This window comes from Gobius niger (assembly GCF_951799975.1).
Source record: "Gobius niger genome assembly, chromosome: 15".
Taxonomy (NCBI): Eukaryota; Metazoa; Chordata; class Actinopteri; order Gobiiformes; family Gobiidae; genus Gobius; species Gobius niger.
Window position 1 is genome coordinate 29,841,753 of NC_136866.1, and position 22,210 is coordinate 29,863,962.

The following is a 22,210-nucleotide window of genomic DNA, read 5'->3' on the forward strand; positions in this document are numbered from 1 at the left end:
CCTGAGCTGTGACGAGTTCTTTAGGACCTGTCTGATCTTCCCCCGTGCCTTCAGTCACGTAAACACAGCGCAGACGGCGTTAGCATTTAGCCTCTCCCTCTCTCCTCTATAGCTCCAAAACAGGTCAAGATAGAAGCTACCAAGCTCTTCCACGTTTTCCCTATTTAAATACGGTTACGTGAAGTGTTCCACTACAAAGTATAATTACACAAAATTAAACAATGTGGGTTTTCTAAGCGGATAAAAGGGGGGACTATATTGTAAGGCGTAATAATACCAGGAGTAGTTCGAAATCTGCGCAGTAAACTTCACTTTACTGCGCGGATGCCAATGAACATATCTCAGTATGTAAAAACGGTGGCCTATGCCTTTAAAGTTGGCGTCATATATGTACAAATAAAGGCTGTTGAACAACTTTGTTTTATCTACGAGCTTTATTTGGAAGTTTAGGCGTGTCGTTTCCCTCTGGAGCTCCTCACACGGCCTGCTCAGCTGCATGGTCCGCCTGCTCAGCTGCATGGTCCGCCTCTTTGTGCGAGCTGCTCATGTGGAACTTCAGATGACACTTCTGTATAAAGGTCTTGTCGCACAGGGAGCAGCTGTAGGGCTTGGCGCCGGTGTGCAGGTTCATGTGCGTCCTGAGGTTGCTCCTCTGCTTGAAGGCTTTCTCGCAGACGGGGCAGCTGAACGGCCGCTCGCCCGTGTGCGTCCTCATGTGCGTCTGCAGCAGGCACCTCTGGGTGAACGTCCGGGAGCACACCGAGCAGCTGAAGGGCCTCTCCCCCGTGTGCGTGTACGTGTGGATCTTCAGCTGACACTTGGCCACGAACGTCTTCTGGCAGATGGAGCAGCTGAAGGGCTTCTCCCCCGTGTGGGACCTCATGTGGACTTTGAGGTGAACCTTCTGGACGAACGTGGCCTCGCAGACGGTGCAGCTGTACGGCCTCTCCCCCGTGTGCACTCGAATGTGGATTTGTAAATGTGGATTCGTCCAGAACTTTTTCTGACAGAAAGGGCACTGGAACTTCTTCTTCCCCTCGGCTTCTTCGGCTCCCGACAGGTCCTCGTCGTCCACGGAGGCGCTGGTCTCTGGAGCGGACTTGTTTTTGGGGAAAAGGCCAGTGCTTTTTGTAGCCGAGGGGCTGTACGGCGGTTCCCAGTCGTCGTCGTTGTCGGTGTCAGACGAGTGCTCGGTTTGTCCCTCACTCTCTGAACTGTCCTCTCCCTGCGTTTCCTCTCGGTGCTCAGTTTGTCTTTGCTGAAGCAGTGAGGACTCTTCGCTCTTCACACAGACAGCGCTGGACTCTGGGACAGACCTGAAACATGAATAAAAACATAGGTTTAAAAGTGTAAAGTGAGGATTTGTCAGTGAAGTGTTGGAGCCTACACTGGCAGCTGCTCTTCCTCCTGTTTGACGCTCTGCTCCTCTTCCTCCTCTTTAATCTGTGGAGTCTCTGGGGTTTCCTGCTTCAGATCAGGACCAGGACTCAGCGAGGGCATCTGGACACCTGCAGGAGACAGTGGATTATATAATAACAGCTAATCTAAATGCGATAAAAAAAAAGTCAAAAAAAAAATCAAGTCACTAATTCTATAATGCCATGAGCCTGAGGTTTCATAACTGATAAATAAATCTACTCTTTAATGAATGTCATTAAGTTCTTTGCCTTGCTCCAAAAAGAGCTGCTAATGGTGCACCCTTCAGAAGGACTCACAAAATAAAAAGAGGAGGATACGTTTCATCCAGGGGAGGGTCGGCTGAGGAGGGGGTGGGTTCTGAAGTTATTATATTTTTACTACAAAAGTAAAACTCAAAAGTGGGACTAAAAATGAAGCAGTGACATTAGCCTGAATGTTTGAGTCAAATTACCGTAAATGCTCTAATATCGGCCGGGGCCTTTATTTACTCGAGGGCATCTAGGACCAGGCCTTTATTGGAACCAGGCCACAATTAGAGACAGGCCTTTATTTCTATTTGAGCAAAACGGACGACCAGGAAAATGAAGAAAAACGAGATTTGTTTCCATTTGCACCTAAAATATTAGGTTCATTTATTAATTAACATTTCAAACCCTCTCCCAGCGGCTGGAACATTGACGCCTTTTATTTTGTCGGGACAACAGGAAGTGTTTCGTTGCTGTTAGCGGAGCTTTGACATCAGTGTCACTGCAGGTTTCTGTTTCGTTTTGACCGGACCGGATTATTTGTTGTTATCTTGTGTAAAAGGCGAGTTTAGACGGAGCGTTTGTGTTTGTGATCGATCATGAGACTGACCCGAGAGAAGACGAGACGCTCGCGCTGATGGGAGGAGTTATTTTGAGGCGTGGGACTGACCTGCACACGGAGCAGCTGGACGTGCTTTGAAGACACGATGGAGACTTTATTAAAACCCTGGAGGGTCATAAACATTTGCCCTGTTTCCAAATATGGTCACAGGAAGTTTGAAAAGTGGCTAAATCTGTATCAAAGTTACGCTCGGATCAGCTCCTCCGCAGCGTCGCCCTCGGCCCGGGTTCAGTTTGTTACTTCCTGCACCTGAGTTTTCATTTACACCAGTATGAGACAAATTCCTAACCCGGCCTCTGTCAGAGACCCGGCCTCTGTTACAGACCCGGCCTCTGTTACAGACCCGGCCTCTGTTACAGACCCGGCCTCTGTCGGAGACCCGGCCTCTGTCGGAGACCCGGCCTCTGTCGGAGACCCGGCCTCTGTCGGAGACCCGGCCTCTGTCGGAGACCCGGCCTCTGTCAGAGACCCGGCCTCTGTTACAGACCCGGCCTCTGTCGGAGACCCGGCCTCTGTCGGAGACCCGGCCTCTGTCGGAGACCCGGCCCCTGTCGGAGACCCGGCCTCTGTTACAGACCCGGCCTCTGTCGGAGACCCGGCCTCTGTCAGAGACCCGGCCTCTGTTACAGACCCGGCCTCTGTCGGAGACCCGGCCTCTGTCAGAGACCCGGCCTCTGTTACAGACCCGGCCTCTGTCGGAGACCCGGCCTCTGTCGGAGACCCGGCCTCTGTCGGAGACCCGGCCCCTGTCGGAGACCCGGCCTCTGTTACAGACCCGGCCTCTGTCGGAGACCCTGCCTCTGTCGGAGACCCGGCCCCTGTCGGAGACCCGGCCCCTGTCGGAGACCCGGCCCCTGTCGGAGACCCGGCCCCTGTCGGAGACCCGGCCTCTGTCGGAGACTCGGCCTCTGTCAGAGACACTCACCCTGGTTCCTCTGGTTCTCCTCAGACTCCGCCGTTGTTCTCTTGACCCTGGACGAGCGAGAGCGGCCGGACGTTTTCTCCGCCGTGTGTGTTTTTAAATGCCCCTTGAGGGCGGAGGCGTCGGGGAAATCCCTCTGACAGATGGAACAGTTGAAGGCGACGTCAGCCGTGTGAGTCCTGGCGTGTAAATCCAGATCGAGTTTGTAAGAAAACCTTTTGGCGCAGACCGAGCAGCTGTAAGGTCTCTTCCTGATGTGCGTCCTCTTGTGCTGCGTCAGAGAGGAGCCGTCGCTGAACTCTTTCCCGCACACCGAGCAGCTGTAGGGCTTCTCCCCTGTGTGGATCCGCAGGTGCGTCTTCAGGTTGCACTTCTGGGAGAAGGTTTTGTCGCAGAAGGAGCAGTTGAAGGGTTTGTGCCCGGTGTGGGTCCTCATGTGGATGGTCAGGTTACAGCTCTGGAAGAACGTCTTGTCACAGAGAGAACAGCTGTAAGGCTTCTCCCCGGTGTGGACGCGAGAGTGTTTCTCTAATCCGTGTTTCCGGGTGAACGTCTTGTGACAAACCGAGCACTGGTGCATCTTCCTCTCGCCCGCCTCGGCTCCGGGCAAGTCTTCGTTTGTCACGGCCGACTCCGGGGCCGGGTCTGGGACGTCCTGGTTCAGACCGAGGCCGGGACTCAGCGAGGGCGTCTGGACTCCTGCAGGACATGAAGGGAACTACGTTAACAACAGCGATGTAATAACTCTAATACCACCACGTTTCAGTTTGGAGTAATTTAACCAAACCAGAAATAAGTTTGTTTTTACCACTACTTCAACGATAGCTGATTTTCAGTACCGGTGCCTTAACAATACTTTATTCTCATGCCTATGTTATATTAATTTAATTAAAATAAATATAAATAAATTGAGTAAAATAGTTCAAATTCAGGGAAAACTCCTATAACGGCTCAACAGAGCACAGGCCACCGCAGTGTCACATGAATGTTTTAGTTTAAATCTGCCTTAAGCGATGTCTTTTTCAAATGTTTTATCAGTAGGTGGAGGAGTTGACCCCCCCCCCCCTCACGTGGCCCCGCCCCTCCCTCCCCTCCACACGCTCTGATTGCATTCGATGAGCTACAGAAATCTCATTAATCTTGTGTGAAACATTCATCCACATAAATAAGTTCTGTACAAAGTAAATATTCTTACATTTATTTGCAAAACTGTCACTTTCATGAAAGTCTCACTTTTTTGGGACATTTACAACATGTTAAGAAATTGAGGAACAAAACTAAATTCAATTTAGTGAATTTCTAAACATATTAGAAATAACTTAACGACTGATGCTTCAAATTTGTACCTAAATGCCACAATTCTCTCGCACACTGTGCCTGTAGAAAGACTTTATGAGCAGTAAAAACATTAGACAAAAATAACAATTCTTATCATTACTGTAAAGTCTTTACCAAACATATTTTTTTAAAGTGTGAAAATGTGTTAATGTATTCAGATGTAATTATGGTCTATAAAACCCTAAATGGACTTGCCCCGCCCCCATTACAGGAGTTTATACAGCTGAATGTAAATACTAGCAGAGGAGACGGTAAAATCCCATTTAGAAAGACGTCTTTTGGACAATCTGCCTCCTCAGTACGAGCAGCTACTCCTGGAACCTGATCCCAACAGAACTGAGGAACCCGACCTCACTCCACACTTTTAGAAACTCTGTGAAGAAGTGGCTTTTGGATAATCAGACATGTGAACACAACATGGTCTAGACTCTAGAGTCACCACTGATACATGTCTCGCTGTGTGGAAGACTGTGGTGTTTGGTGTACTGTCCCTTTCTGATCTTTTATCTGTGAAAATGTACCTACTTTTTACATATTTATTGTTTTCATTCATCATTCACTGTGTTTTTATGTCTCTGTGATGGTGTTTTCTCTGTATGTTTGTGCCTGTGTTTGTCCTGTCATGACATCAACCTGCCAGGGGACGACGGATGAAACTCCGGCACATTTACATGTTGAAGAAACACATGTTGATGAATGTGCACTGTCCCAATTCAAATAAAGATATAACATAATAATTCCATTTAGAACTAAGTTTACAGCGCAGAACCTTTTTTACTCATAACCCTTGAACGCCTCAGCCTCTGCTCCAGTGCTGCTTTGATTTGTGAGGGGGGAAAAAAAGGAGTAAAAAGCCCTGAGGCTCCTGTAGATGTTGGATTAATAAACAGGAGGGTTTCAGGTCGTCACATGTTTGTCAGGTCTCCATCTTTTAGCCGCTAACTGTTAGACGCTAACTGTTAGCCGCTAACTGTTAGCGGCTAACTGTTAGCGGCTAACTGTTGCTGCGTCTCCTGCTTTGAACATTTGCATCTCTTGTTCACGTGTTTGTGTTGACACGGTGAGGGATCACTTACAGTAGCTTGAAGCAGCGATAAATACTGTATATATATATTTATTCTAAGCTGTCTGGTGACAAAGTGAAAGTACTAAAGATCTTTACACAGTGAGAGGCTCACACGGTCACTGATCATTTACCAAAAGTGTCTCATACTGTTCTCGTCACTGCAGCGTCAACAGCCTCCGGGTCTGTGGCTAAAGTAAAGACGTCTAGTTTGTTGTGCTTTTTAATTTGCCTCTAAACCGGTTTAGTCCAAGTCCTGGTTTAGTCTTGGCTCAGACCGGCCGCAGACCTTCTCCGTCACCTCTAATAAAGTTTGAGTAAGTTACAGCTTTGCTTTATCCGCTCGTGTTGCCTTTTTTAGACTCATTTATTGACTGATTGATCTGGAGAGTAAATGACTGAAAACAAATTTGTCTGTGGGTCTACTGGAGCTTTTCAGTCGGAACCGGTGCCCAGACTTAGTCAAACTTACAGAAAGTCCCACCAGGAGGGGGCAGCAGAGAGTGAATGGTCTACATGGAAACTGCTTTGAAAGCCGCTACAGAAAAGCAGGTATCGCTAAAGTTGTGGTATCGGGAAACCCAGCCTTATTACTCGACATTTTGAAGAATTAGCTTTGTTTCACTTGACAAACATCTCTCACCGTCGCTGAGCTGCAGGTCCACGGGGCTCGGAGCCGAGTCCAGGAGCCGGCGTTTCCTCTGGTTCTCCTCAGACTCCGCCGTCGACCTCTCAAACACGGACGGTTTTTCTGCCGAGTGAGTTTTCAAATGTTCCTTGAGGGAAGGAGCGTCGGGGAAGTCCGTCCTGCAGATGGAGCAGCTGAAGGCCGCGCCCCCTCGGTGGGTGTTTAAGTGATAGTCCCGATGAGCCTTCTGGGTGAAGGTCTTGTTACAGATGGAACAGCTGTAAGGTCTCTCTCCCGTGTGGAGCCTCTTGTGTCTTTGTAAAACGTCCTTCCTCCCGAACGTCTTGAGACAAACGGAGCACCGGTGCTTCTTCTCGTCGGCTCCTTCAGCTCCTTCAGCTCCATCGTCAGCAGAGGCGCTGGACTCTGGGACCGGCCTGGAAAACCATTCAAACACAGATTTAAAAGCGTCACGTGAGAGTTTGTCAGTGATGTGTGAGGGGGGCGGAGCCTACACTGGCAGCGGCTCCTCCTCCTCTTTGATAATCACTTCCACGATCTCGTCTTCAGTCGGTGGAGGCGCTGTTTCAGTTTCCTGCTTCAGACCCTGGACACCTGCAGGACATGGGTTCATATAAGTGTAATTCTGACCCCTGGACCGTATTTGTGACTCTTTTTGTACTGCTTACATGGGAATATGAAGACAAGGAACATTTTATATTGCAGGGGTCGATCTAGGAACGTAATCAAACTTCAAGTCGACACTTTACTTAAGGGTATTTAGCAGCGGTGGGAGGAAGTCACTAAACGAGTCTCGAGTCAAGTCCAAGTCTTGACGGTCCAAGTCCCAGTAAGTCCAAGTCAATCGGTCATGGGCTCAAGTCAAGTCAAGTCAAGTCAAGTCTTGCTTTAGCCGCAAGTCGCCTCAAGTCACAAACGCCTTTTCAAAATGTGTTTCATCTTGAGAATAACAAGTGCTTTTAGGCTAAAATCAAAGTATTTAAAATCTCATGGATTTAAAGCAGTACTAAGTAACTTCCCCCTAGAGGCCATAAGCGCAACTGCAGGTGTCGTAGCAAGTTACGATTTTTTAACTTATTAATTGTCTTGGAGAGTAAATACTACGCTGACAGGAAAGGCGAAGGCAGAGAGGGTTACTGTGCATCCAATTATACAACGGAAATATTTTTTTTCACTCAAACCTGGCTGTAAATACTGTTTAAAGTGACGTTAGCCCGCAGTTAGCTTTGCCCGTTAGCATGTTAGCTTCTTCTTCGTGATTACATTAGTGTGTATTGGTGGCTCCGGACCGGTGGCAGTCAAGTTGCAAACATGGTTTTCTGGCCAGAGACACCAGGGGGCGATGAAAGACCCTCCAATCATCCCATAAACACTTGTATCACCCCCACAGGGACTACGGGGAGGATTTATTAAGGTAAACACGTTACTTAGTACTGCTTTAAAGTCTAATTAGGCAAGGCAAGTTTATTTGTAGAGCACAATTCATACACAAGGGAATTCAAAGTGCTTCACAGTCGCATAAATACAAGAAAACAAATAGAATCAATAAAAACATCAACATAAAATTAATCAATTACAGTAAAAGGCGAGAGTGCAGATAAAATACTTTCATGTGCACGGGTAAAAAGAACTGTTTTCAGCCTGGATTTGAACATTGTCAGATGTAGGTTCTAAAATGAAATGAAGCCAGCATGACTCGCTGCGCCCTTAGCATGTCGTAAAGTAATCCACAACGCCGTCAATAATAAGATCCAGGGAGTCAAGATGTGCAGTTTAAAAACTCTTTAGTGAGTAAAAAAAACATACATTAAATGACAGACAGGGGATTACAAAAAAGGGGCAGCAGAGGTCAAAAAACGGCTCCATTCTGTGCGCTCCCCACACATGCGACACTGTGCGCAGCGTGATATAGCGACACAAAGCCTGACCAAACAAAATATGACTAAAACCAATGACCAAATACCAAAAATATGATTATGAAAATGATTACTTAAACCAAATAACTTGAAGAAAAGTAAATAAATCAAAATAACATAATTTAGGCTCCTACATCAGAGTTGAGGCCTGTCTCACGTCCTCATGAGACTGTTCCAGATTTTAGCTGCATGAAACTGAAACGCAGCCTCACCGTGTTTAGTCCTGACTCTGGGAACCACCAGGAGGCCCCTCCCTGAAGTTCTCAGGGCCAGAGATGGTTCATACGGCTCTAATGTCAGAGATGGACTTTGGAGATAAACCATGAAAAGACTTGTAACAAGCAGAGCTGTTTTAAAGTCTAAGTCTAATTAATATTTAATCGCCAAAAAATTCAACCCCTTAACTCCCACCTGAACCGAGCACATTTTCTGCAGTTTGGCTTTACCCCAATCCAAAAGCTTCTGGAAAAAAGCTGAGAAAAAGCAACAAAACTGGAACAATGATGGAAATGTGAGAAAAAAGTGAGAAAACATTGACCAAAAAAAAGAGACGGAAACTTGTCACGAAAATGTCATAAGAAATTGACAAAAAATGGACCAAAAAATGAAAAAAAAATTGAAAAAAATTTGCCAAAAAAAGACAAAAATGTGATAAAATGTGACAAAAAATGAAAAAAAAAAAATTACAAAAAATTGACAAAAAAGTCACAAAAAAGTTACATAAATGAGTTGAATACCCAACAAAAAAATGATGGCAAGAAAATCTGATGACGTGAGGAAAAAGATCCTCTCATTATCGGTTCAGGCGGGAGTTAAGAGGTTAATTCTCCTCTTTTTAAATTTGGAAGTTTGATTTGGAAAGTAGAAAAGAATATGATGTTTTTTTTTCCAGCTGTTTCACAGAGACAGGACTTTGTTCCTCTGTTTTACATTCATGATTCTGAACTTCTGGTCCCGACATCTCTAAGGTTTATCTTAGTGTTTGCAGATACTTTATTGAGGTTTTTCTACACAAAACTTAAAGAACAAGGAGGATAAAGTAGTTATAAAACCTAAAAACAGGGCAAAGACGCGGGTTTACAATAAAACCTATTGATTGATTGATTTTCATCCGGAGATTCAAATCCATGACATCATATTGTGAAGGATTTAGACTCAGTTCAGTCAAGTTGGTGCTAAAATCTGTATTTATAACATGTATTAAACTTAAGCATCGGTGAGTAAACGCAGAGTTAAAGCCGAGGAGGAAAGCTGTGCAGACGCGTGTCTCCTGTGCCACAAATAAACAGAATAATAAAATATTAAATAGTTTTTTTCCGCTTTGACACAGGCGGTGAAACGCAGAGACTCACCCGCCTCGTGCAGCGTTTGGCCCAAAGACATTTCCACAAACTGTCGGTGTTGTTGTTAGCTTTAGCTTTAGCTTTAGCTCCGCGATCACCTTCCCCGCGGCTCTTCCGGGTTGGTGTGTGCGCATGCGCGTCGTCTTCTTCGTCTTAAAGGATCCACATCACAAAAAATGGATTCTCTCCGAGGTCTAATGTGGTGGATGTGGTTTATTTTATTGTTTTTATGAATCATTTTGCAGATTACTCCAGGTCCATTTGATCCAGTTCTTTTACTCAAATACTTACTCAGTATCACAGTACTTTTTTACTCTTACTTGAGTCATTATTTCGGTCACTCATTTTTACTTTTCCTTGAGTAAAATTATGTCCAAGTAAAGTTGCTTTTCTTGAGTCAACAGTTCAGCCTCTGCTTATACAGTTTATCTAAATACTAGTTTATATGTTTTAACAAACCCGTTCAGAACAAACATCACCACTTTGTTGTTAGTTTCTTTATTTCTGGACAAAGAAACAAAAGCTCCACCGACAGAAACAGAAGTTAAATAATAGAAGTGCACAGGAGGCGACGCAGATGCTGTTTAAGGCGGGAATCGAACTCCAAACCAAAGAGAGAATGTTAGATGGGAGTTAAAATGGTCTCCTCAAGGTTAGGAGATGTTTGTGAAGTTCAACGTTTCACACAGAGGGTGGGGTTTAAAGCGTTGACAGAGGGGGCGGGGTTTAAAGCATTGACTGAGGGGGCGGGGTTTAAAGCATGAACTGAGGGGGCGGGGTTTAAAGCGTTGACTGGGAGGGCGGGGTTTAAAGCATGAACTGAGGGGGCGAGGTTTAAAGCATTGACTGAGGGGGCGGGGTTTAAAGCATGAACTGAGGGGGCGGGGTTTAAAGCATTGACTGAGGGGGCGGGGTTTAAAGCATGAACTGAGGGGGCGAGGTTTAAAGCGTTGACTGAGGGGGCGGGGTTTAAAGCGTTGACTGAGGGGGCGGGGTTTAAAGTGTGACCTGAAGGGGCGGGGTTTAAAGCGTTCACAGAGGGGGCGGGGTTTAAAGTGTTCACAGAGGAGGCGGGGTTTAAAACATGACCTGAGGAGGCAGGGTTTAAAGTGTTCACAGAGGGGGCGGGGTTTAAAGCGTTCACAGAGGAGGCGGGGTTTAAAGTGTTCACAGAGAGGGCGGGGTTTAAAGCATTCAAAGAGAGGGCGGGGTTTAAAGCATGACCTGAGAGGGCGGGGTTTAAAGCATGACCTGAGGGGGCGGGGTTTAAAGCATGACCTGAGGGGGCGGGGTTTAAAGCGTTCACAGAGAGGGCGGGGTTTAAAGCATGACCTGAGGGGGCGGGGTTTAAAGCATTCACAGAGGGGGCGGGGTTTAAAGCATGACCTGAGGGGGCGGGGTTTAAAGTGTTCACAGAGAGGGCGGGGTTTAAAGCGTTCACAGAGGGGGCGGGGTTTAAAGCGTTCACAGAGAGGGCGGGGTTTAAAGCATGACCTGAGGGGGCGGGGCTTAAAGCATGACCTGAGGGGGCGGGGTTTAAAGCGTTCACAGAGGAGGTGGGGTTTAAAGCATGACCTGAGGGGGCGGGGTTTAAAGCATTCAAAGAGAGGGCGGGGTTTAAAGCATGACCTGAGGGGGCGGGGTTGACGATGAACAGGATGAACCCCGCCGGGGGCCCGCCCTGAGCGCCCGCCCCCTCCCTCTGCCGGTGCGTGCTCAGGTGGGACTTGAGGTGGGCCTTCTGGGTGAAGGTCTTGTCGCAGAAGGAGCAGATGAAGGGCTTGTCCCCGATGTGGAGGCTCATGTGCGTGCGCAGGTTGGACTTGTGGTTGAAGGTCTTCTGGCACACGGAGCAGCTGAAGGGTTTCTCGCCCGTGTGGATCCTCCGATGGGAACTCAGCGACGAGCTCTGCGTGAAGGTTTTCTGACAGAGCGAGCAGCTGTAAGGTCTCTCCCCTGTGTGCGTCCTCATGTGATAATCCAGCGCCCCCTTTTGAGCAAATGTTTTCTTGCACACCGGACAGCTGTAAGGCCTCTCGCCCGTGTGAGTCCTCATGTGGGAATCCAGCACATTCTTTTGGGTGAAGGTTTTCTCACAGACCGCGCAGCTGTACGGTCGCTCTCCCACATGAACTCGGATGTGTCTTTGTAGATGCTGTTTACTCCCAAACGTCTTTCCACAAAACGGACACTCCTCTTTCTTCCCCTCCGGTCCCGGCGAGTCTCTGTCGTTGACATCGCTCACCTCGGGCTCCCAGTCGTCGTCAGTGTCGGGAAAGTGCTCAGTTTGTCCCTCACTCTCCGAGCTGACGTCCTGTCGGTGCTCAGTTTGTCTGTGTTGAAGCAGTGAGGACTCTTCGCTCTTCACACTGGACTCTGGGACCGACCTGAAGAAGGATTTAAAAGTAAAGTGAGGATTTGTCAGGGAAATGAGTGTGACGGGTTTAACCCCTTAACTCCCGCCTGAACTGAGCACATTTTCTCCAGTTTGGCTTTACCCCAATCCAAAAGCTCCTGGAAAAAAGGTGGGATAATAGTGACAGAACTGAGAAGAAAACAATGATGGAAATGTGACAAAAAAGTGACGAAAAATTTATGAAAAAGTGGCAAAAATGTCACAAGAAATTGACAAAAAATTACAAAAAAATTACCAATAAAAAAAAAAAAATGTGACAAAAAATTGATAAAAAATTTACGAAAAAATGACAAAAATTTGACAAAAAATGTGACAAAAAAATTACAAAAAATTACAAAAATGTGACAAAAAAATACAAAAGTGTGATAGAAATTTGACAAAAGAATTAAAAAAAATGTGACAAAAAATGGCAAAAAAAAAAAAAAAATGTTACAATAATGAGCTGAATACCCAACAAAAAAATGATGAGAAGAAAATCAGATGACGTGAGGAAAAAGATCCTCTCGGTTTTGGCGGGAGTTAAGAGGTTAAAGTGTTGGAGCCTACACTGGCAGCTGCTCTTCCTCCTGTTTGACGCTCTGCTCCTCTTCCTCCTCTTTCACCTGTGGAGTCTCTGGGGTTTCCTGCTTCAGATCAGGGCCAGGACTCAGCGAGGGCGTCTGAACACCTGCAGGAAACACGTGGAAACACTGTGAAGCTCTTTATGGAGGCGTTAAACATCATCAGTGGGACTGGGGTGAGGACGTTTCGCTTCTGCCTTCAGAACAACGGACTTTCTGTATTATTACTGCGACAAAACTGTTTCAACAGGGTCTGATCAGTGACATTAAAGCATAAAAGAGCCAAAGTCACCAAAAGCAGATTCATAATTGTGTTTGTTAATTAACCTCTTAACTCCCGCCTGAACCGACAGGATCTTTTTCCTCACGTCACCAGATTTTTTTTCCATCATTTTTTGTAACATTTTTGTCAATTTTTTTTGTCATTTTTTTTTTATCACATTTTGGTCATTTTTTGGCCACATTTTTTGTAATTTTTTATCAATTTTTTGTCATTTTTTGGCCACATTTTTTGTAATTTTTTATCAAATTTTGGTCATTTTTTATCACATTTTAGCAAAAAAAAAATTGTCATTTTTATCACATTTTTGTAATTTTTTTTGTAATTTTTTTATCACATTTTTGTGACATTTTTGCCACTTATTCATCAATTTTTTGTCACTTTTTCATCAATGTTTTGTCTCAGTTTTGTTTCTTTTTTCACTGCTTTTTTCCAGAAGCTTTTGGATTGGGGTAAAGCCAAACTGGAGAAAATGTGCTCGGTTCAGGCGGGAGTTAAGGGGTTAAGGCCAGATGGAACTTTCTTGAGATACGGGAATTGCATTGCCAAACTCTCCTCCTCTCTGCCAAGTCCAGTCGACAATCTTTAAAGTCTCACAAACAGTAAAGAGAGATTGTGCTTCATTTATGAGTTTTTCTTGCGGAAGAATGGAGCAAAAAACAGCAAATAAGGAATAGTTTATTTGTCCAAAGTTGGTAAGAAAAAGAACTGGAGTCACAGTGACAAAAATTCAACAAAAAGTGACAAAAAATCCAGAAAAAAGTGACAAAAATTCAACAAAAATTCAAGAAAAAAGTGACAAAAATTCAAGAAAAAAGTGACAAAAATTCAAGAAAAAAGTGACAAAAATTCAACAAAAATATGACAAAAATTCAACGAAAATGTGACAAAAACCACAAAAAATGTGACAAAAACTCAACATAAAAATGACGAAAATGAAAAAAATAAAAAAAAACATACAAAAGGTGACACAACACAGCAACAATGCGAAGAAAAAGATCAGTTTTGTGGGTCTTAGCTTTCAAATAAGGTGTTACACATTCGGTTTAGGCGGGTGGTAAAAGGTTAAACAATATCAATCATCAGAGGCGGGTCGGACTCAGTTACATTTACTCAAGTGCATAATGAAGTATTTCTTACTTCTACTTGAGTAATATTAAAAAGTATCAGTTTCTTATTTGAGTAAAAGAAATAGTAAAATGTGCCACTGTGTGTTTTTATGGTGTTTCCTTTGAAAATATGACAGTTTTCACATGTGTAATGTTTTGCTCCTCATGATATATGTCACAGTACTCAAGTATTACCGACGAGTACTCAGTTACTCTTACCTGAGTAATTATTCAGGCTCCTCTACAACATGAGGCTGTGACACTAAACAGGCAGCGCTCACAGACCAAACACATGTGGGAATAAAACAGTTTAACAAACGTTTCTTCTGTGTTTGAAACGGAATAATGTGATAAACGTGTTATTGTTGAGATAAACCGTGACTCAGAGCCGCGTTTGAGCCGCGTTTCCTCTAAAAGGTTCATTAAACATGAGACTCACCCGCGCGGAGCCGCGTCTGCCCCACAGACATGTTCACTCACTGTTGTTGTTGTTGTTAGCTTTAGCTGCGAGCTAACCTCCTCCGGGACTCTTCCGGTTTGGCGTGTGCGCATGCGCCTCCTCTCCGGTGAAGCCCGCCCACAGAGAAACGTCAGTGAAATCGTTTTTATCTAGTTATTTAAAACCTGTGTTATTTTAAGTGTGTCTTTGTTGTTTTGTTTATAATAATAATAATAATATTAATAAAAAAATATATAAATAATAATAAATAAAAATCAAATACAAAAAAATACAAAAAATAACAATAATAAATAATGAAATAATAATAATAATGAATACTAAATAAAAATAATAAATAAAAATCAAATAAAAAATAACAAAAAATAATAATAATAATAATAAAAAAACAAAAATATAATAATAATAATAATAATAATAATAATAACAATAATAATAATAGTAATAATAATAATAATAATAAATAAGGTGATGTGACATTTCTCTGACAGAGACAAACACAGCCGGAGACAACGTTAATACAGACCTGGTGGAGAGTTACGCTGCTGATGTGAGGTGGAATCATCACAAAACCTGTTCATGTGAAGTTATATAAGAAATCCAAAGGAACCAAATGTATTTTATTTCTATAAGTATAAAGTCAGGCCCCGATGAAAATTTCTTAAAAATGCTCGATCTGCTCGTTTCGGATGCAGCCAATGCCTCACACAGAGCGAACATCTTTACTCCCTTAGACTAAAGGGGAATCGCCTCAAAGTGAGGTTTACCATCTTATCTGGCAACACAGACTGACACAGGCGTGGCCTAGGGGGTCGTCACCTACAGCTGTGAGTATAAGGCTCCTTCCGAAACATCAGATTGCTAAGAGCTCTTACGCCAAACCGGATGTGCGTCAGCGTCCACCATGGCAAGATGCTTCCGAATTGGTCTGTCAGTTAGGAAGTCGTTAGGAAAAGGAGCCTTGATGCTAACTATCATAGCCACTTTAGCATAGGGACCTCTGGTGCTAACTATCATAGCCACTTTAGCATAGGGACCTCTGGTGCTAACTATCATAGCCACTTTAGCATAGGGACCTCTGGTGCTAACTATCATAGCCACTTTAGCATAGGGACCTCTGATGCTAACTATCATAGCCACTTTAGCATAGGGACCTCTGATGCTAACTATCATAGCCACTTTAGCATAGGGACCTCTGATGCTAACTATCATAGCCACTTTAGCATAGGGACCTCTGGTGCTAACTATCATAGCCACTTTAGCATAGGGACCTCTGGTGCTAACTATCATAGCCACTTTAGCATAGGGACCTCTGATGCTAACTATCATAGCCACTTTAGCATAGAGACCTCTGATGCTAACTATCATAGCCACTTTAGCATAGGGACCTCTGGTGCTAACTATCATAGCCACTTTAGCATAGGGACCTCTGGTGCTAACTATCATAGCCACTTTAGCATAGTGACCTCTGACGCTAACTATCATAGCCACTTTAGCATAGGGACCTCTGATGCTAACTATCATAGCCACTTTAGCATAGGGACCTCTGATGCTAACTATCATAGCCACTTTAGCATAGGGACCTCTGGTGCTAACTATCATAGCCACTTTAGCATAGGGACCTCTGGTGCTAACTATCATAGCCACTTTAGCATAGGGACCTCTGATGCTAACTATCATAGCCACTTTAGCATAGGGACCTCTGATGCTAACTATCATAGCCACTTTAGCATAGAGACCTCTGATGCTAACTATCATAGCCACTTTAGCATAGGGACCTCTGATGCTAACTAACCAGTGATTAGGAGCTATGTGCCGTCCCATAAGCCACTGCGCCAAACCCCCCACCCCCCTCGGCCCCGCCCTCGAGTGATTCATGCGCAACCACTGTTGATTGACAGGAGCACATTTAATAATAAAAGTAATAATAATTAAAAATTAAGATTCTGCACAAGCCAAACTTTATAAAGTGATAAATCCATGTTGTCGTTCCCACAGCTCAGTCACATGTCAGTGTTAAAGAGGAAACTCAGGAAACGGATTAAATGCTTTTGTTTTCATTTAGTAGAAACTTAAGCCACATGGATCATTTGCAGAATGTAGCTTTAAGAAACAGCTGGTGAAATAAAATAACACTAAAGGGAAACGTTTGGATCATTTGGATTTATTTTTCTCCTTAAATGTCTTTGTTTGGACACTATGTTGTTGTTGGACACTAGGGGGCGACATGCACTTTTGTTTGGCCTGCACTCCACCAATAACTTTAAAGAAGAAGAGAAACAGCTTTTGGTGATGTCACTTCCCTTTCCCCTGTTTAAGGACGGACGGATTGTTCAAATGCTGCTGAAGCTCTAGTTCCGTAACTGCACAGATCTAACAGTCGACCCTATGAAAGGTTAAGGAGTTAGATGCTAGTGTTAGTGCTTAGAGGCTACAATTTGATGGTTTTGGATTGAGCCTAAGACCAGAGCTCAGACAGTTGAAACGTATTATTGATACAACATCAAATCAAGAAGAAAAGTCCAGTTGAAATATTTATTTTTTGAAGCTAAAACAATTGAATTTAAAGCAGTACTAAGTAACTCTTCCCCCTAGAGGCCATAAGCGCAACTGCAGGTGTAGTAGCAAGTTACGATTTTTTAATTTATTAATTGTCTTGGAGAGTAAATCCTACACTGACAGGAAAGGTGAAGGGACAGAGGGTTACTGTGCATCCAATTATACAATGGAAATATTTTTTTTCACTCAAACTTGGCTGTAAATACTGTTTAAAGTGGCGTTAGCCCACAGTTAGCTTTGCCCGTTAGCATGTTAGCTTCTTCTTCGTGATTCCATTAGTGTGTATTGCTTTCTCCGCACCGGGGGCAGTCAAGTTGCAAACATGGTTTTCTGGCCAGAGACACCAGGGGGCGATGAAAGACCCTCCAATCATCCAATAAACACTTGTATCACCCCCACAGGGACTACGGGGAGGGTTTATTAAGGTAACACGTTACTTAGTACTGCTTTAACATTTTGGCTTGAACTACGAGTCGAAAGTGTAAATAAATCCTGTCTGTACAGATGCAGGTGACACTGAAGAGAGGAGATCATGAGCCTCCTGTGTCTGACTGAACCGCCGCCGCCGCCGCCGCTGGGATACAGATGAGAACGGCGTGAGATCTCACGTGAGTTTGGAGCTGACTTAACTGACCGAAGGCTGCTTTACATATGGAACAGCTGTAAGGTCTGTCCTCTATGTGGAGCTTCATGTGTCGCTGCAGGACAGTTTTACGGGAATACGTCTGCTTACAGAAGGAGCAGCTGAAAGGCCTCTCCCCCGTGTGGATCCGCGTGTGGTTTTTCAAAAGGAATTTGGTCCAAAACCTCTTCTGACAGAACGGGCACTCGTGCTTCTTCCCCTCGGCCCCGCAGGCGCTCGTCTGGTGCGTCCTCATGTGCACCTTCAGGTTGTTGCTGGAGCTGAAGGTCTTGGGACAAACGGAGCAGCTGAAGGGTTTGTCTCCCGTGTGAGACCTGGTGTGTGTTTGCAGGCTGCTGTTGTGGAGGAACGTTTTGCCGCACACCGAGCACCTGTAAGGCTTGTCTCCGGTGTGGACGACCATGTGTGTGGTGAGGCTGCTCTTCCGGGCGAACGTCTCCTGGCAGACGGAGCAGCTGTACGGCTTCTCCCCCGTGTGCGTCCTCGTGTGGGTTTGGAGCTGGTTTCTCTGAGTGAAGGCTTTGCTGCAGAACTCACAGCTGAAAGGCTTCTCCCCCGTGTGAACCCGAGTGTGGTTTTCTAGAGCCCGTTTGGTGGAGAGGATCTTCCTGCACACGGCGCACTGGTGCTTCCTCAGCTCGGCGCCTCCTGACGGGCGCTCCTCGTGGACGCTGGGCTCCAGTGCAGACGGTTCCCAGTCAGTGTCAGACGAGTGCTCAGTTTGTCCCTCACTCTCTGAACTGTCCTCTCGGTGCTCAGTTTGTCCCTCACTCTCTGAACTGTCCTCTCGGTGCTCAGTTTGTCTCTGCTGAAGCGGTGAGGGCTCTTCTCTCTTCACACAGACACTGGACTCTGGGACAAACCTGGAACATCATTAAAAACATAGATTTAAAAGTGTAAAGTGAGGATTTGTCAGTGAAAGGTGAAGGGGCGGAGCCTACACTGGCAGCGGCTCCTCCTCCTCTTTGATAATCACTTCCACGACCTCCTCCTTAATCTGTGGAGTCTCTGTGATCAGACCAGGACTCAGTGAGGGGGTCTGGACACCTGCAGGAGACAAAGTGAAGGTCATAGGAAGATTAAACAGTCAACTTCTACTGTGAAGTTTACGGACATGACACACAGCGTTTTAAAATGAGGATTTATCCAAAAAGAAACAAAAGCGTCTCCACATATTTCTTTCTGTTAACCTCTTAACTCCCACCTGAACCGAGCACATTTTCTCCAGTTTGGCTTTACCCGAATCAAAAAAGCACCAAAACAGCCACAAAAACTGAGACGAAAACAAGGATGTAAACGCAAACAAAAAAGTGACAAAAATTCAACAAAAAAGTAACAAAAATTCAACAAAAAAGTGACAAAAATTCAACAAAAAAGTGACAAAAATTCAACAAAAAAGTGACAAAAATTCAACAAAAAAGTGACAAAAATTCAACAAAAAAGCGACAAAAATTCAACAAAAATGTGACAAAAATTCAAAAAAAAAGTGACAAAAATTTTTAAAAAAAGTGACAAAAATTCAACAAAAAAGTGACAAAATTTTTTAAAAAAAAGTGACAAAAATTCAACAAAAAAGTGACAAAAATTTAACAAAAAAGTGACAAAAATTTAAAAAAAAGTGACAAAAATTAAAAAAAAAATCAACAAAAATGTGACAAAAATTCAACAAAAAAGTGACAAAAATTCAACAAAAAAGTGACAAAAATTCAACAAAAAAGTGACAAAAATTTTTAAAAAATTCAAAAAAAGTGACAAAAATTCAACAAAAATGTGACAAAAATTCAACAAAAAAGTGACAAAATTTTTTTTTAAAAAGTGACAAAAATTAAACAAAAAAGTGACAAAAATAAAAAAAAAAATCAACAAAAATGTGACAAAAATTCAACAAAAAAGTGACAAAAATTCAACAAAAAAGTGACAAAAATTCAACAAAAAAGTGACAAAAATTCAACAAAAAAGTGACAAAAATTCAACAAAAAAGTGACAAAAATTTAACAAAAAAATGACAAAAATTCAACAAAAAAATGACAAAAATTCAACAAAAAAGCGACAAAAATTCAACAAAAAAATGACAAAAATTTAACAAAAAAGTGACAAAAATTCAACAAAAAAGTGACAAAAATTCAACAAAAAAGTGACAAAAATTCAACAAAAAAGTGACAAAAATTTAACAAAAAAATGACAAAAATTCAACAAAAAAATGACAAAAAATCAACAAAAAATGACAAAAATTCAACAAAAAGTGACAAAAATTCAACAAAAAAGTAACAAAAATTCAACAAAAAAGTGACACAAATTTAACAATAAAATGACAAAAATTTAACAAAAAAATGACAAAAATTCAACAAAAAAATGACAAAAATTTAACAAAAAAATGACAAAAATTCAACAAAAAAGTGACAAAAATTCAACAAAAAAGTGACAAAAATTCAACAAAAAAATGACAAAAAATCAACAAAAAATGACAAAAATTCAACAAAAAGTGACAAAAATTCAACAAAAAAGTAACAAAAATTCAACAAAAAAGTGACAAAAATTTAACAATAAAATGACTCCCACCTGAACCGAGCACATTTTCTCCATCTTTACCCCAGTCCAAAAGCTTCTGGAAAAAAGGTGGGAAAATAACAACAAAACTGAGACGAAAACAATGATGGAAATGGGACAAAAAAGTGACAAGAAATTGATGAAAAAAATTACGAAAAACATAAAAAAATGACAAAAAATTGACAAAAATGTGATAAAAAATTGACAAAAATTTGACTAAAAAAATAAAAAAATTGACAAACAATTGACAAAAATGTGATTCCAAAATTGATTCAAAATAATAACAAAAATGTGACAAAAATGAGTTGAATACCCAACAAAAAAATGATGGGAAAAAAATCTGATGACGTGAGGAAAAAGATCCTCTCGGTTCAGGCGGGAGTTAAGAGGTTAAGAGGTTTTACTTTTGAGCAGACGAGTAAAATCTAAAACAGAATAAATAAAGTGTTGTGTTTTCTTAATGGGCCTGACTAGAGCGACATTATGAATATTAATGAGCAGTTTGACTCTGAGCAGTTTTCTTCATATGAGACTTTTTAAAGTTTATTTCAAATAAAATCAATTAAAATCATGATCGTCGAAACTGAGAAAAAAAAAACAGATTTTATTCTTTGGCCACATCGCTCAGCCCTACAACAAAACAAAAAAAGTTAGGATCAGTTTTGTAGGTCTTAGCTTTCAAACGATCATCATTACACAGTTGTTCTGCAGTCGAGAAGATTTTAGATTTGGGTAAAGGCGAACTGGAGAAAATGCACTCGGTTCAGGCTCAGTAAGAGGCTCATCTTGGACTTTTTTGTGAAGTCAAAGCAGATGTAGAATGTGATTATTAGGAGGAGGAGGGGGAGGTCATGTGATAAACCAGGAAGTGAAACTACTGGATTTTGTTTTAGATCAAATTGCATTTTCTTTCAAAGCTAAGACAATGATGTGTTAAACCAGCAAACAGCAGAAAACACTCTTTAAAGCTGATGGTGGTGAACACAGTTTAACCTCTAACCCCCCGCCTGCACCGGGCACATTTTCTCCAGCTCGACTTTACCCAAATCTAACAGCTTCTTGAAAAAACGGTCAAAATGATGGACAACGCGAGGAAAAAGATCAATATAAATCAGTTCTGTGGGTCTTAGCTTTCAAATGAGGCTCTGAGCTCCAGTCCTGAAGCTTTTAGATTTGGGAAAAGCTGAACTGGAGAAAATGTGCTCGGTTAAAGGTGAAATTTGTCCGGTATAAATGTTTACTTTATGTTTTACGGACGAGAGGCGGAGCTACAGCGGTTAGCATTAGCCTTGTTAGCATGTTCAAATCTTTCAAAAACAGAAGCACTTTTAGGAAACGACCTCAGACTGGTGATTGTGCTTCTGAAAACACACGCAGAGACTCATTGTTAAGGGAAAACACCCTTTAACATTGTGTTTAACAGCGCTCGTGCTCGTGCTGTCTGTTCCTTTGAGCTTTTTAATGAATGACTTTGTGAGAATAAACCGTGACGTAAAGTCTCCGTTCAGCGTCAAAGACCGTGAAAACGCAGAGACTCACCCGCTCTGAGCCGCGCGTGGCCCAAAGACATCCTCACAAACTGTTGTTGTTGTTGTTGTTAGCTTTAGCTTCAGGCTAATGTTCTCCTCTGCGGAGCTGGGTAACGCGCATGCGCCTTCTCTCCGGTAAACCCCGCCCACGGAGGAACGTCACTCGACAGCCTCGGAAAGTGAAAAAATAAAAATAAAAAAGCAAAAAAATACAAAATGAAATAAAATAAAAAATAAAATAAAAATAAAACAAATAAATTAAAAAAAACAAATAAATAAAAAAGCAAAAATAAATATAAAAAAATAAAATAAATAAAAAAGCAAAAATAATAATAAATTAAATAAAATAAAAAATAAATAAAAAAGCAAAAAAATTAAAAATTAAATAAAATAAAAAATAAATAAAAAAGCAAAAAAATAAAAAAAAATAAAAAAGCAAAAAAATTAAATAAATAAAAAAAAAAAAAAAAATTGAAAAAGAAAAAGTGCCCCTAACCCTATGTAAAGGTGCATATATGGAATTCGTATCCATGTAAATGAAAAAAGCTGTGTTATCTTTGTCTTTTTGAACGCGATGAAAACAAAAAAAGTAT

The 22,210-nt window shown here is 42.5% G+C and overlaps 1 protein-coding gene across 1 annotated transcript; it reads right to left on the bottom strand.

Annotated features, from left to right (window-relative positions):
• Positions 1-475: 475 nt before the first annotated feature.
• LOC306974689 (uncharacterized protein) lies at positions 476-21,658 on the bottom strand (the record flags this gene model as incomplete). The annotated part of the gene is made up of 9 exons (XM_079572062.1): positions 476-1,316; positions 1,388-1,508; positions 3,212-3,907; positions 6,253-6,674; positions 6,753-6,852; positions 11,147-11,904; positions 17,451-18,404; positions 18,483-18,588; positions 21,628-21,658. 9 exons carry the CDS (start codon positions 21,656-21,658, stop codon positions 476-478), a joined length of 4,029 nt encoding a protein of 1,342 aa, XP_079428188.1.
• Positions 21,659-22,210: the final 552 nt, after the last annotated feature.